The sequence below is a fragment of the Mercenaria mercenaria genome, unplaced genomic scaffold, assembly GCF_021730395.1.
Source record: "Mercenaria mercenaria strain notata unplaced genomic scaffold, MADL_Memer_1 contig_2913, whole genome shotgun sequence".
Lineage (NCBI taxonomy): Eukaryota > Metazoa > Mollusca > Bivalvia > Venerida > Veneridae > Mercenaria > Mercenaria mercenaria.
The window spans coordinates 13,054-27,115 of NW_026461004.1; the positions used below are offsets into that span (position 1 = coordinate 13,054).

Consider the following 14,062-nt stretch of genomic DNA (forward strand, 5'->3'; position numbering starts at 1 on the left):
ATGGGCCAGTCAGTCGGAGCCAGGGATTCAGCTGTCAAACCCAAAGGGTTTAAAAATTTTTAAAATTTTTAGCTCCCTTCACATAGTACAAGGTATTTTTGTATACCAGCGTCCTTCGTCCTTCCGTCCGTGGCCCGGTCCAAAATTTTTGCTTGTGACCATCTGGGGTCACTTTTTTTTTGGGGGATCTTTATGAATTGGTCAGAATGTTCATTTTGATGATATTGGGTAAATTCGAAATGGGCACGTGCTTAAAAAACAGGCATATCAAAAATAAAAAAAACCTTGTGACCCCCAAGAGGCCATATATTTCACAAAACTCAAAAATTGGTCAGAATTTTTTCATCTTGATGATATCTGGTCAAGTTCGAAACGGGGTCACTGCCACAAAACTATCAATAGGTCTAAAAATAGAAAAACCTTGTGACCTCCTAGGGGCCCTTTAATTTTTACACAAGATCTTCAAAAAATTTTGGGTCAGAACGTTCACCTATGAATTAGATCAATTTCGAAAACGGGGTCACGTCCCGAAAAAAAGGGGTCAGTGATCAAAAATAAAAAAAACCTTTGGACCTCTCTAGGGCCATAAAATTTCATGGATCTTCTGAAAAGGGGTCAGAATTTTCCCCTTTGGTTTTTAAGGTAATTTTTAAAATGGGTCACGGCCACAGAAACTAGGTCAGGGGTCAAATAATAGAAAACCTTTGACCTCTCTGGGCCTTTTTTTCATAGACTGTATGAAAATTGGTCGAATGTTCCTTGATGATTTTAGGTAAAAATTCGAAAGGGGGTCACGTGCCATAAAAAACTGGGGTCAGTGGGTCAAATAAAAAAAAAACCTTGTGACCTCTCAAAGGCCATTTTTTTTCAGGGGACTGTTGTAATTGGTCTGAATGTTCATTTTGATGTATCTAGGTCAAGTTCGAAACGGGGGTCATGTGCGGTCAAAAACTACATAGTCTAAAAAAAAAAAAACCTTGTGACCTCTCTAAGCCATACTTAAAAGGGATCTCCATAAAAATGGTCAGAATTTTCATCTTGATGATATGGAGGTCAAGTTCGAAAGGGGTCATGTGCCATCAAAAAGTGGTCAGTAGGTCAAAAAATAAAAAACGTTTGACCTCTCTAAGGCCTTTTTTTTTATGGATCTGTATGAAAGTTGGTTGAAGTTAATCTTGAGATGTATGGGTCAAGTTTGAAACGGGTCAACTGCGAAAAAAAAACTAGGTCGTGGGTCTTGAAATAAAAAAAAACCTTTGTACCTCTCTAGGGGCCATACCCTTAATGGATCTTCAGAAAATTGGCAAGTGTTCATTTGATGATACCGGGTCAATTTGAAACTGGGTCACTCCCTTAAAAAACTAGGTCAGTGGGTCAAAAAATAAAAAAAACCTTGTGACCCTCTGGCCATATTTTTCAGGGGATCTGTATGAAAGTTGGCTAAAATGTTCATCTTGATGAAATCAGGTCAAGTATGAAACGGGTCAACTGGGGCAAAAAGGTCATGGGTCTAAAATTTTAAAATCTTTTGACCTCTCTAGAGGCCATTTTTTTTAAAGGGTTTTGAAGTTCCCTTTGAGATATCTGGTCAGTTTAAAAAACGGGGTCACGTGCGATCAAAACTGGCCGTAGATTAAAAAAAGAAAAACCTTTGCCCTTTTGGGCCATATTTTTCAATGGCTTCATGAAAATTTGGGGAAATGTTCCCTTGATGATATCGGGTAAAGTTAAAAAGGGGGTCACGTACCTTCGAAAACTAGGAATAAATCAAAAAATAGAAAAAACCGTGACCCTCTAAGACCTTTTTTTTTTCAATGGTTTTCAAAAAAATTGGTCGAATTTTTATTTGAAATATCTAGGCAAGTTCAAACTGGGCCATGAGCTCGAAAACGGGGTCTTTATTAAAATAAAAAAAAAAACGAAGTCATACTCAAACGGGGTCATTGGGAAGAGGTGAGGTTTCGGACCTCAGGGGTCCTTTTGTTAAATGTTATTAGGAGGTTCCTTTAAAAAAAAAAATTGCCAATTTTGCCTGGGGTGCTTTTTTTTTAGCTCCCCTGTCACAAAGGACAAGGGTGGTTTTTTGTGATCGCGGTTTCGTCGGCTGCGGCGGCGTCTCCTAAATTTTTGCTTTGACCACTTAGGGTCACATTTTTAAGGGGATCTTTATAAAAAGTTGGTCAGAATGTTCACCTTGTAAATTTGGTCAAGTTCGAAACTGGGTCAGTCCCGAAAAAAAACGGGGTCGTAGGTAAAAAAATAAAAAAACCTTGTGACCTTCTGGGGCCATATTTTTTCACAAATCTTCAAAAAATTGGTCGAATTTTTTCCCTTGATGAAATTAGGTCAAGTTCGAAATGGTCACGTCCTTCAAAAACAGGAAAGTGGGCTAAAAAAAAAAACCCTTGTGACCTCTCTAAGAGGCCATATATTTCAAGCTTCATGAAAATTGGTCAAAACTTTCCCCTTGATGATATCTAGGTCAATTTGAAACGGGGTCACATCCCTTAAAAAACTGGGTCATAGGTCAAAAAAAAAAAAAACTTGTGACCTCTCTAGAGGCCTACTTTTCATGGGATCTGTATGAAACTTGGTCGAATGTTCACTTGATGATTTCTACATTTTGAAACGGGGTCAACTGGGGTCAAAAACTGGGCCAGTAGGTAAAAAATTGGGAAAAACCTTTGACCTTCTAAGGCCATAATTTTCATGAGATCCATGAAAATTGTGGAATGTTCACCTTTGATGATACTGGGAAAAATTAAAAACGGGTACGTACCTTTAAACTGCAAATACCAAACCCAAAATGACGGGTCCCGGTCATTCAGTAAAAAAAGGTTTCTAATCCAAAATTTTTTTTAATCTGTGATACAAACGCATATGCAGTTGCTCGTTTTGGTAGAAAACTGTTTCAAGTGGGTCCAAAAATGCCACCGAAAATTTTAAATTTCTGTATAGGACCTTTGGATAACGGGGGTGCTAAATTTATACATCTTATTGAAAACACTAAATGTATGATTTGTCAAGAGGATAATAAAAGGTTTTTGTATAAAAAATACTAATACCCAAAATGGCGTTCAAGAGGGCTGCCAAATTGATTAAGATTTTGTATCAAGACTCTGACAAACGGCAATGTTATAACCCTTTTAAACAAATAACAAAACAGCCTTTTGGAAAATGATTTACACATTTCACTCTCTGATTCAGAATTGCTTTAGCAATTGCATCATGTTGGTAAAAAATGTATTAAAATGGCATCCAAAAGGCCCGCCAAAAATTGTTTAATTTCTTTTAAATGGAGACAGTATTACAGGGCTCTTTTAATCTTTTGAAATGCACTAAAATGTATGTTATTTTGTCAAGCATTAAAAAAGGTTTTTTTTTTGGGAACATTACAATATCCAAAATGGTGTTTTGTACCCCAAATCTATCTATCACTACATCTATCTAGGTTCCCCTCACGCCTTTTGGAGTTTTTGGGGAGGGTGACGCCGAATTTTAGTGAATTGAAATTTAAACGGGAAGAAGCTTCCAATTAGGAAACAGGGGAATAGCATGATTTTAAAAATTTAAAAACAGTACAACTAGTGTAAAAAAGGAAAAAAACAACTGCTATGTTTAATAGGGGAAAGGGGCCATGCCTGCTTAAAGGGATTCAAATCAGACAGAGTAGCAATAGCGGGGGTAACCTGTTCCATTGACTGTGGGGGAGGGAAAAGGGGAGTTTTTTAAAGAAGTCCGGTTAATAAATTTGGGGGAAACGAGGGGGTCTTGTCTGGTAAACCCGGGTTGGGGGTTTTTTGTAATTTGGGGAAGCGGATCTACAAATAGAATAAATTTTGAAACATACCATTTGGGCAAAAACTTCTTCTAAAGTTCTCCACCTTAGTGTTCTGTGGGGTCCATTACCTACTACTGATCGCAAATGCATTTGAAACCCCACGACTGTTTTTTTCTGGATTTTTTTCCATTTATTAGTTAACCTTTTTGTGGGGTGGGGGGGGGGGGGGGGGAAGGGCCCATAAAATGGGCGAATTCCAACTGTGGTCTACCTGTGTTTTTAGATAGTGTTTAAAACGTTTTCGGTTTTTTTTGATGTTGCTTTAAGGAAACCTGTGTTCTTTTGCATTTTTTGTTACTATATTCTGTTATATGTTGCCCATTTGGGGCCCGGGGCGATGTCGACCCCAAAGGGTTTTTGGGCATCCTTAAAACAGTGTTTGACCATGTTTTAAAGGGAAACGGGGCTTTCGCTACGTGTATGGAAAGGGCCCTGGCACTTGCGGGGGTTAAAATTTCCCCAGCCCCCAAAGTTGAAATCTTTTTGAATTTTTGGGAAATTGCGAGGGAGGAAACGAAAGGACACAGCTTGTCATACCCTCTTGGGGGGACTGTATCGGGGGAATCGTAATTACAAGGAAGAGGGGGGCCCAGGACAGAGCCCTGGGGGGACCCCTGATTACGGGGACTTGATCAACATATGACCGTTACCACGACAGCGCATCTACCTTTTAGGAAGGACTGTCCGAGACACATTTTTTTTTGGGGACACCATTTTCTTGGGTTTGAATAATAATTTAAGGTGGCCAGTTGGCCTTTGTCGAAGCTTACTGAATCTATTAGACAAGGTTGGATTTTTCCTGAGAAAGATTCCTTGATATTTTAAAACAATTTCGTATTGGGTCCCAAAACCCGTTTTTCCCAAAACCCCGGGGTTTGCAGCTCATAAGAATGTTCTTTTTTTGAGAAGGTGGGGATGGGCAAAGCAAAATATTTTTTAAGAGTTTGCATAAACACACGCTAGAGATATGGGCCTATATTTGGGGGGCACTATTAACCCCTTTTTTTTAAATGTCGGCAACTTTTCTTTCCCTTTCCCGATGGGAGTTGACCAATATTTGGGGATTTTTTGAAAATTCAGTATACTATTAAGGATCCAAATTGGAACCCTTCAGGACAAGGGGTTTTAAACAAATCTGGCCAGCACCCTTTTCCCCACTTTATTTTGATAATTTCGGGATACCCCCCGGTCAAAGCAAAACAGCCATAGTTGGGTATTTTTACATTTTTTGGGCAGGAAAGTGCGAAACGAGAAAAAACCCCCCAGACGGAAACTGTTTATTCAGATGTTTGTTAAAAAGCTTTCCCGTTTTAATTTTATTCTGTTTGATGTCAAGAATTTTCTTGTATATTTTTTAAGAAACCTATTTTTTTTGGGGGAGGTGTTTACAGTTTGAATTCCCGTAAATGATTTGACCTCGTGAACTTGCCCTTTTGATACTGAAAAAGATTTTTGTTTCAAGACAACAATGTTTAATTTTTTTTAAATCAAATAATCAGATTGTCCTAGGGAAATGCATTTACACATTGCACTCTTTTCAACAAAAATTTGGGGGTTTTTTCATAACAGATAAGCAATTTGGGAATAACTGTTAAAGATGATAGACTCAACTTTTTCTTTCAACATTTCACAGTTTGGTTCTATCTTTACTAAATTCTGTCTCAAACCTTTAAAATATTTTTTTACACTGACATAATGTGTAGTAAAACATTTACATGACCACACTGATTTAAATTGGACTATATCAATCTGTTACATTGCTTATTAAAAGACCGATAACAATCTTATAAAACTAGAACAAACCAAAATAAAAAACATGTGACTGGGTTTTTTAATGCAAAATGAAATGGCAACACGCCTGACACATCTAACTAAAGGGATCTCACAAAATAGTCTTTGAAAGGGCCTTTGATTAAAACGGGAAAAGAAAAATAACTGTGGGGGAAACTTTTTACAGCCCCCACTAAGATCTTTGAAAATATTCTCTTTGTTTCATCTTGGTTTTTTTTCAAGTCTGTTTGTATTCAAGGTCAAAACAATAACATTGTAGAAAAATTACCAAAAAAATCAAGACAATATTAAGAATTATGTTTAATTTTTGTCTTTTAAAAAAACCCTGTTAACGTAAAAAATAAAACTGCGTTTCCCCGGGTGATTGATTTTAAAAACTGCAGAAAGAATTTAGCTTGTCAAAACAAATTAAGACTGTCAGCAAAAGAGAAAAAAAGTACAGTACAGAAAAGAGACATTTTAATGAGAAAGACAATTTAATTGGAATAAGAAATTCCTTGTGGATTTGGTTTAAATTTTCTAACTTCAAATCAATTACCCCCCACCCCCTAGTTGTTTTCCTCAACAATTTTTTCCCGATATCTAGGATACTGTGAAGCCGGAGACCACTCTTTAGCAAAATTTCCCCGAGTGATTCTTAGATTTTTTCAAATTATCCTTGAGACCTCTGACATTTTAGGCAAATTTGGGGGTTTCAGTTCCAAAAAAAGTGACAAAAAATTTATGGAACTATTCATTTACAAATACATAAAAATGAATCAAGCCCTCCTAGACCGTTTGGGTTTTTTTTCAAAATTTTTTGATAAATTACTAATTTTTATAGAGTTTTATGATTTCTAACTTGCATTTGTACTTCGTACGAAAAGGGGGCCATACATTTAAAAGTCGAAAACGGGAAGTGTTCTTGTTTTTGTTCATATATACCAACCCTTTTTTTTTTGAAAAATTTTTGCTCTTTAAATTCGTTCAAATCTACTTTAGGGAAATAAATCTTAAAGGAATTGTCCTTACAAGAAATATTTATGCGCCTTTACTTTAAATTTTTTTCTTCTCAATTTTTCAGGCTAAATGGTAACAAGGGGAAAAACTATTCAAAAAACGAAAATAACCAGCTGGAAAATAAATGATGTTGTGTCATAAATCAAAAAAGTTTAAGAAGATGAAAAGGGGGCCACCTGTGTTTAAACTATTTTTGCAATATTGAATACAACAAACAAAACCTGGAAAACCCTTATAAATGTAATATTTTGTTTGTTTTGGCCCGAACTCCCTTTTTTTTTTAGTATTATTGTTTTTTTCTCATTTACTGCATTTTTTTTTTTATTCTTACTATCCATCAGTACATTTTAAAAACACAATATATCTATTATTTTTCACGGGAAAAATAAATAAATTAAAAACCCATTTTTTTTTGGCGGCCTCTTGAAAGCCATTTTGAATTCGGTAATCAACCCCCAAAATTTCAACTGCATCAACAGTTATTTTAAACAAAATTTTCCCTTTCAACTTTTAATTAAAAACCTTTTTTTTACAGATGTAGAGGTTTTCCCCCTTAAGAGGGAAATTTTATTGCCTCCATTTTCACATATTTTAAAACTAGGTCAATAATAAATAATAGAAAACCTTGGACCTCTCTAGAGACCAATTTTTCAATGGATTTTTAAAATTTGGTCAGAATTTTTAAACTTTTAAACGGTCAAGTTCAAAACGCGTCACAGGCTCAAAAACTTGGGCACTATGTCAAAAAATAAAAAAAACAACGTCATATCAAACTGGGGGCATTTGGGAAAGTACGTTCAGGACCTCATGGGCCTCTTTTTAATATTTTCTGGCAAAAAGTTTAGATATTAAAGTTCTGAACCTTGGATAATGACTTTTTTTTTTTAAATTTTTGAAATACTGTCCCCCCGTAAATTTTTTTTGTTTTACATACATACAGGGTTTAAAATTTTTCGAGTTTAATAACTTCAATACTAAAAAAAGGGATCCAAATGAAACTTGGCACAACACATTCATTAGGTTTCCCCCACCATTGCAAGGGCCCCCTAACCCTTGGGGCCCAAAATAATTTGGAGTAAGCCCCTTTTTATTTGAAATACCAAATAAAAGGGTTTTAATTTTGAAAAGTTATAAACCCCAAAAATATCAAAAATATGCAAAGAAATTAGTGTACCATTTATTGGAATATCCTTTTTACAAAAAGGTTTCTGTCTTTTAGACCCAAAAATTTTTTTGGGGTTTTCCCCTTTTTTACTTGAAATAGCCATAAACCAATCAATTTTTTTTTTTCAATGTCCCCCACCTTTAATACTATTAAATCTTTTTCTTCAGACTTTTACCCCCCCTATGTACTATCCGCCGAGAAAAATCAATATTAAGCCCGGTTAGGCAGCTCTCTTTTAAATGACTGTTTTCAAAATATAAAAAATTTCATACCCATGGGCAGAGTAAAAAATAGGATGTCATCGATAGAAACGATATCGTGTATCAACTATATTTTTTGGTCGATCGATTATCGATTCCCATTTTTTTAAAAATCCATTTTTCACAGAGAAAAAAACTATACAGATAAACACTAACCCTCAAAAAATTTTTGCCTGCAAAAAAAGTGCCCCAATAACGGAAATTTTTCAACAAAGGTCATGTTTAAACTTTTACCGAGCGTCTTTTCCAACTTTCCCCTACCTGATTGGGAAATAAATAAAAAAAATAAAACACATTTAAAAGCATGCAATTTAAAAATAAAAATAACTAATCAAGAAGATGTAAGCATTCATGAAAAAATAGGTTGTTACACTAACTTAATAAACTTTCCCCTTTTATCAGTATCTGAATGACAAAGAAAACCCAACAAAGACACCCTGTAAAAAGTCAGATAGTCGTCTGACCAATGGGGAAAAAAACTTTTTAAATTTACCTGCTTTTCTTAAAAGTGATGTTTTTTTCAACCCTATGGGGGGCATGGTAGTTATAAGAAACATAATGTGAGAGGAATTATCCTCTTTTATGAATCAACTGTTTTTGTCAATAGGGGGGTAATCAAGCTGCTCATTTTCCCCCCCTTGATTGGGACATATCCAAATTTTTTCTATTTTTTTTCCCCCTTTTTTGGGTTTTTTTTAAAAAATAGATTTCGCCTGTTTACCTCTGTCCAAATAAATTTATTGTTGTCCTTTTAAAACAATATGAAACTTCGTTTTGGGGCTTTTTGCATTATGAAATTTTTGTTCACCCCCTTTTTATTTTATATGATGCAATTTTGGTCAAGCTTTTGGGATAAATGAACAAAACAGGGAAACATGTGTTCACACTGGCCCAGGGCTGTATTAAAAGGCAGGTCACCATGGAATTTGTTTGCATTTTCAAATTCTGTCCGGCCAATTACTTTATACCCCATCATGAATTTTTGAATACGTAGTTGGCTTAAAGATCACTAAAAGCAACAAACATTATTTCCTTTTAACCAAACCCCATTTTTCTACATCAGTGGTGGTTTTAAACCCGGGAAGGGATAGGTTTTATTTTTAATATGTGGTTTTTTTTTAAAAAATTAAAATTTATTTGTTGAGGTATACAACAAAACTTGATGGTTTTTTAATTTATTGAGATTTATCTAATTTGCTTGTTAGCTTTTTTGCTCACCTCACAAAGTGCAAGTTAGCTTTTTTGATCGTGTGGTGCCGTCGTCCGTCGCCTGCGGGGTGCGTGCTCCGAAACTTTTTCTTGTGACCACTCTAGGTCCCTTTTTCATTGGGTCTTTTTTGAAAGTTGCAAATGTTCACTTTTTGAATTAGGGCAATTTTAAACTGGGTCACTCCTTCAAAAAAAAAGGGCAAGCTAAAAATAAAAAACCTTGTGACCTCTCTAACCATAAAATTTCAAAAAAATCTTTATGAAAAAAGGTCAAAAATTCCCTTTAGATATCAGGGCAGGTTCGAAACGGGTCACGTCCACAAAAAATGGTCCGACCCAAAAAAAAAAAACCTTTGACCTCTCAAGCAATATATTCACAAACTCATGAAAATTTGGGCAAACGTCAACTTGAGATTTTTAGGGCAATTCGAAAACTGGATCACGTGCCATCAAAAACTGGTCATAGGGCAAAAAATAAAAAACCTTTGACCTCCTAAAAGGCCCTATTTTTCATGGGGTCTGTATGAAAATTTGGGCGAATGTTCATTTGATGATATCTAGGTCAGTTTGAAAAAGGGTCACGTGCCTTCAAAAACTGGTCTAGGGCTAAAAAAAGAAAAAAACCCTTTTGACCCTCTAAGGCCATATTTTCGAAACTTTATGAAAATTGGTCAAATGTCACCTTTATGTTCTAGTCAAGTTCGAAAGTGGGGGCACATGCCTTCAAAAACTAGGTCAAGGTCAAATAATAGAAAAACCTTGTGACCTCTCTAGAGGCAATTTTTCATGGGTCGTAGAAAATTTGGGCTGAATGTTCATCTTTAGAACTAGTCAAGTTCGAAAGGGACACGTGCCATCAAAAACTAGGGCGTAGGTCAAAAAATAGAAAAAAAACCCTTTTGGGCCTCTCTAAAGGCCCTATTTTTCATGGATCTTTTGAAAATTTGGGTTTATGTTCACTTGAATATCTAGGGCAATTTTGAAACAGGGGCATGTGCGGACAAAAACTAGGACAGCGTTTAAAAAAAAACCTTGTGACCTTTAGAGGCCATTTAAATTTATGAACTTTTGAAAATTTTGGGCGAAGTTCCCTTTGATATCAGGTCAAAAATTCGAAAGGGGCACGTGCCTTAAAAAACATCAGTAGGGCAAAAAAAAAAAACTTGTGCCTCTCTAAGGCCATATTTTCATGGGTCTGTATGAAAGTTGGGCTGAAGTTTATCTGATGAATCTAGGCAAATGGGTCAACTGGCAAAAACTAGGTCGTAGGTCTAAAATTTTAAAAATCTTTTTACCCTTAGAGGCCATATTTTTCAAAGGATCTTTAAAAATTGATCTGAAGTTTTACCTTTATGATACAGGTCAGTTTTGAACGGGGCCATGCGGTTTTAAAAATAGGCCAGTAGTAAAAAAAATAGATCAAAGGCCTGAAGGGCCCGAGTCGGCAATGATTAGTACTGACGTTAGTCTACCAGTTTCATTGTTTTTTGTTTTTTTTTTAAAATTTTTAAAAACTCGATATTTTTCCCAAAATATTATATCCCGGAACGATTACACTTTTCTCCATTTGAAAAATATATTTTTCAAAATTTTGATGTACGAAACATTTAGCAGCGTTGGGGAGTATTACATTGAAATTACGTTTTTAAATTACCTCTTATTTAAATCTTTTCATAAAAAAGTTGTTTTGTTTCGCCAAACATAGACGATCTACTTTCGATTTCAAAAACTACAAGAAAATGCAATTTAATGTTTCGCCGATTTGTTTATTTCTCGAAAAATAAGAATTAAAATCATTTTTTATTTCAGTAGTAACTAAACAAACCAGTAAGAGCTTCTTCTTCCGATAATTTATCCGTTTACTGACTGCAAAATTCAACCCACGCAAAGTTTATAGAAATCATACGATGCGTGTTTACGTTCAATGTGGGAGAATTAAGGCTGATCGGCTATGTTACCTAACGCATCCAGACGATTCAGATTTTGTTTTTAAAAAAGCATTGTGTGCGTTTCTGTAATTTTATATACGTTTTTATACGCTTAGAAATTATTAGGCATGCGTATTTGCATTATTTCTATACGTAATTTACGCTAATACGCATCTTATCTGGAACCCTGCTGGAACTATTTTTAGTCTTTCGCTGGATGTTACCCAAGCTTTGTAAGCCTGCGCAATTCTTAAAATGCACATTTATGCTTAATGAGTTACATTCGAGAATTGCACAATTACAAGTCATAAATATGACAGATTACATCGTATATTGGTCATAGCAAAGGGAATTGACACAACTTAACTTCATTCATGCAGTGAACTGTTTGAAGTTTGAGAAATCTAATGGAACTACATCCCTTCACTGTGTTATTTGGTCCATTTAGAGAATCGTTGGATAGCAAGGACTCGTCAAAAGGTTTTCAGCCTTTAGCCGACTCAAAAAACCTTGTGACCTCTCTAGAGGCCATATTTTTCATGAGATCTTCATAAAAATTAGTGAGAATGTTCACCTTGATGATATCTAGGTTAAATTCAAAACAGGGTCACGTACCTTCGAAAACTAGGTCAATAGGTCAAATAATAGAAAAACCTTGTGACCTCTCTAGAGACCATATTTTTCAATGGATCTTCATGAAAATTGGTCAGAATTTTTATCTTGATAATATCTAGGTCAACTTCAAAACTGGGCCACATGAGCTCAAAAACTAGGTCACTATGTCAAATAATGACGTCATACTCAAAACTGGGTCATGTGGGAAGAGGTGAGCGATTCAGGACCATCATGGTCCTCTTGTTTATGTCAGGGGTTCTGGGCAGCTTGCAAGCATATCATACTGACACAATGCCTAGTTCTCTCTAAGATTTTGAGAATATCAGTGATAGAAACAAGATATCTCAATATCTGTATAAAAAATGAGTCAAAAACTTAATTATATAATTTTTTAAGTATGCATGTAGAAAATTATGTCTGATTTTATTCCAGTGCCAGGACAAATGACATTATTGTAAGAGGAACTGCTGCACACGAGGTTTTGTTGGAAATAAATAGATTTGGTGAGGTAGGAGAAACTGCATTTGTTTAATTATACTATTTTGATGTTTCCAACGTTTTCTTTTTTTCTCTGTACTAGACATTTTGCAGCAAAATTTTAAATTAAGATTTGATTAAGATTAAGTCTTTCTATGCAGAATTTAAAGGTACCTAACAAAAAAAATGTAACGGTATGTCTTAAACAGTAAAAACCTGTTATAACTCTAAAAAATACAACAACTATAACTTTTCGTTACCTTTATAATGGCAGCAATATTAATAAAGAACAGTTTAGAAATTATATGAAAACTACCTCCGTGCAAATTGAAAGTAAAAGACCTTGTCTAAATTTGCTGTGATGAGCGTGCCCCTTTCCAGGGATTTTCCCGGCTTTTATCATTGATCTTTTTTTTTTGAATCAGTGATCCGTTTTACATGCGAGAACAAGTTCACATGTGGAAAACTATATTATGCATGCACAAAAAACCTCATTAGATCTGTTTTAGATATTTAGAAAATTAATGCAGAATTGAAGAAATCCTTTATTTTGAAATTTCTATGTGGACAATAAGGTAATACCTGAATAATATTTTTTAGCTCGACTATTCGAAGAATAGGGGAGCTATCCTACTTGTGTCGGCGTTAGCGTCACACTAATAAAGTTTGCGTACAGCCCCAAATATTTTCGAAGTCCATTGAGATATTGCTTTCATATTTTGCATACTTGTTTACCATCATGACCCCAGTCTGTTAAAAGGAGGAGGCAACTCTATCAAGCATTTTGACTGAATTGTGGCCCCTTTTCGACTAATATGCTTATTGTAATGTTAAAGTATTACTCATAGCTTATATTATACTATCAAGCACTGAGAATAGTCGAGCGCACTGTCCACTGACAGCTCTTGTTCATGATAATTGTATAGTAGCATATCAATTACGTATTTAATTTCATCATAATGTAAAATGTAGCATTTTAAAATTTTTGCTATTAAACCTTTCAATTTCTTCGATATGTCCCTTCAAATGCACTATTCTAGCCATTCATGGATAAAGCCAAAGTCGTTTAAATGCAACTCCATTTACACGCCTGGTCTGCTTTTAAATGACTTACGTGTAGGTGACCAATATGTCTAAATATTTGCATTAACTATTACAGGCTTTTATTGTGAGAGAGAATGCATTCCCTCATTACTTGAAAGATGGGGAGCTGTTTGTGGTATGCAACAGAACATTCAGATGGAATTACCCTTGCAAAACAGGTATGTAATTATGCCAAATTATATTTATTACCGGGGCCTCCATGGCCGAGTGGTTACGGTCGCTGACTTCAAATCACTTGCCCCACATCGATGTGGGTTCGAGCCTCACTCGGGGCGTTGAATTCTTCATGTGAGGAAGCCATCCAGCTGGCTTACGGAAGGTCGGTGGTTCTACTCAGGTGCCCGCTCGTGATGAAATAATGCACGGAGGGGCACCTGGGGTCTTCCTCCACCATTAAAGCTGGAAAGTCGCCATATGACCTATCATGTGTTGGTGCGACGTTAAATCCAACAACATATTTATTACCATGTTAGCCCCATTTAGTGCTCATGCCCCTATTAACTCCCACCACATTAATTTTTATTTGCATGTGAATAAGCACCCGGCACAGACGTTGTAAAACTGAAATTCTGCTCGCATGAATCAAAGATTTGAGTTTATCAACAATGTATGTTGGCTCAGAATGCCCCCGCATTTGAAAAATGTGGGTATTAGGTATTCTTCCTGTCCAGAA

The 14,062-nt window shown here is 35.5% G+C and overlaps 1 protein-coding gene across 1 annotated transcript in view; it reads left to right on the forward strand.

Annotated features, from left to right (window-relative positions):
• LOC128552564 (uncharacterized) overlaps positions 1–14,062 on the forward strand; it is a 17,002-nt gene continuing 2,940 nt past the window's right edge. The window contains exons 1-3 of the mRNA XM_053533617.1: positions 1–47; positions 12,241–12,316; positions 13,445–13,547. Of these exons, the coding sequence (XP_053389592.1) occupies positions 1–47; positions 12,241–12,316; positions 13,445–13,547 (226 nt within the window). The remainder of the gene's footprint in view (positions 48–12,240; positions 12,317–13,444; positions 13,548–14,062) is intronic.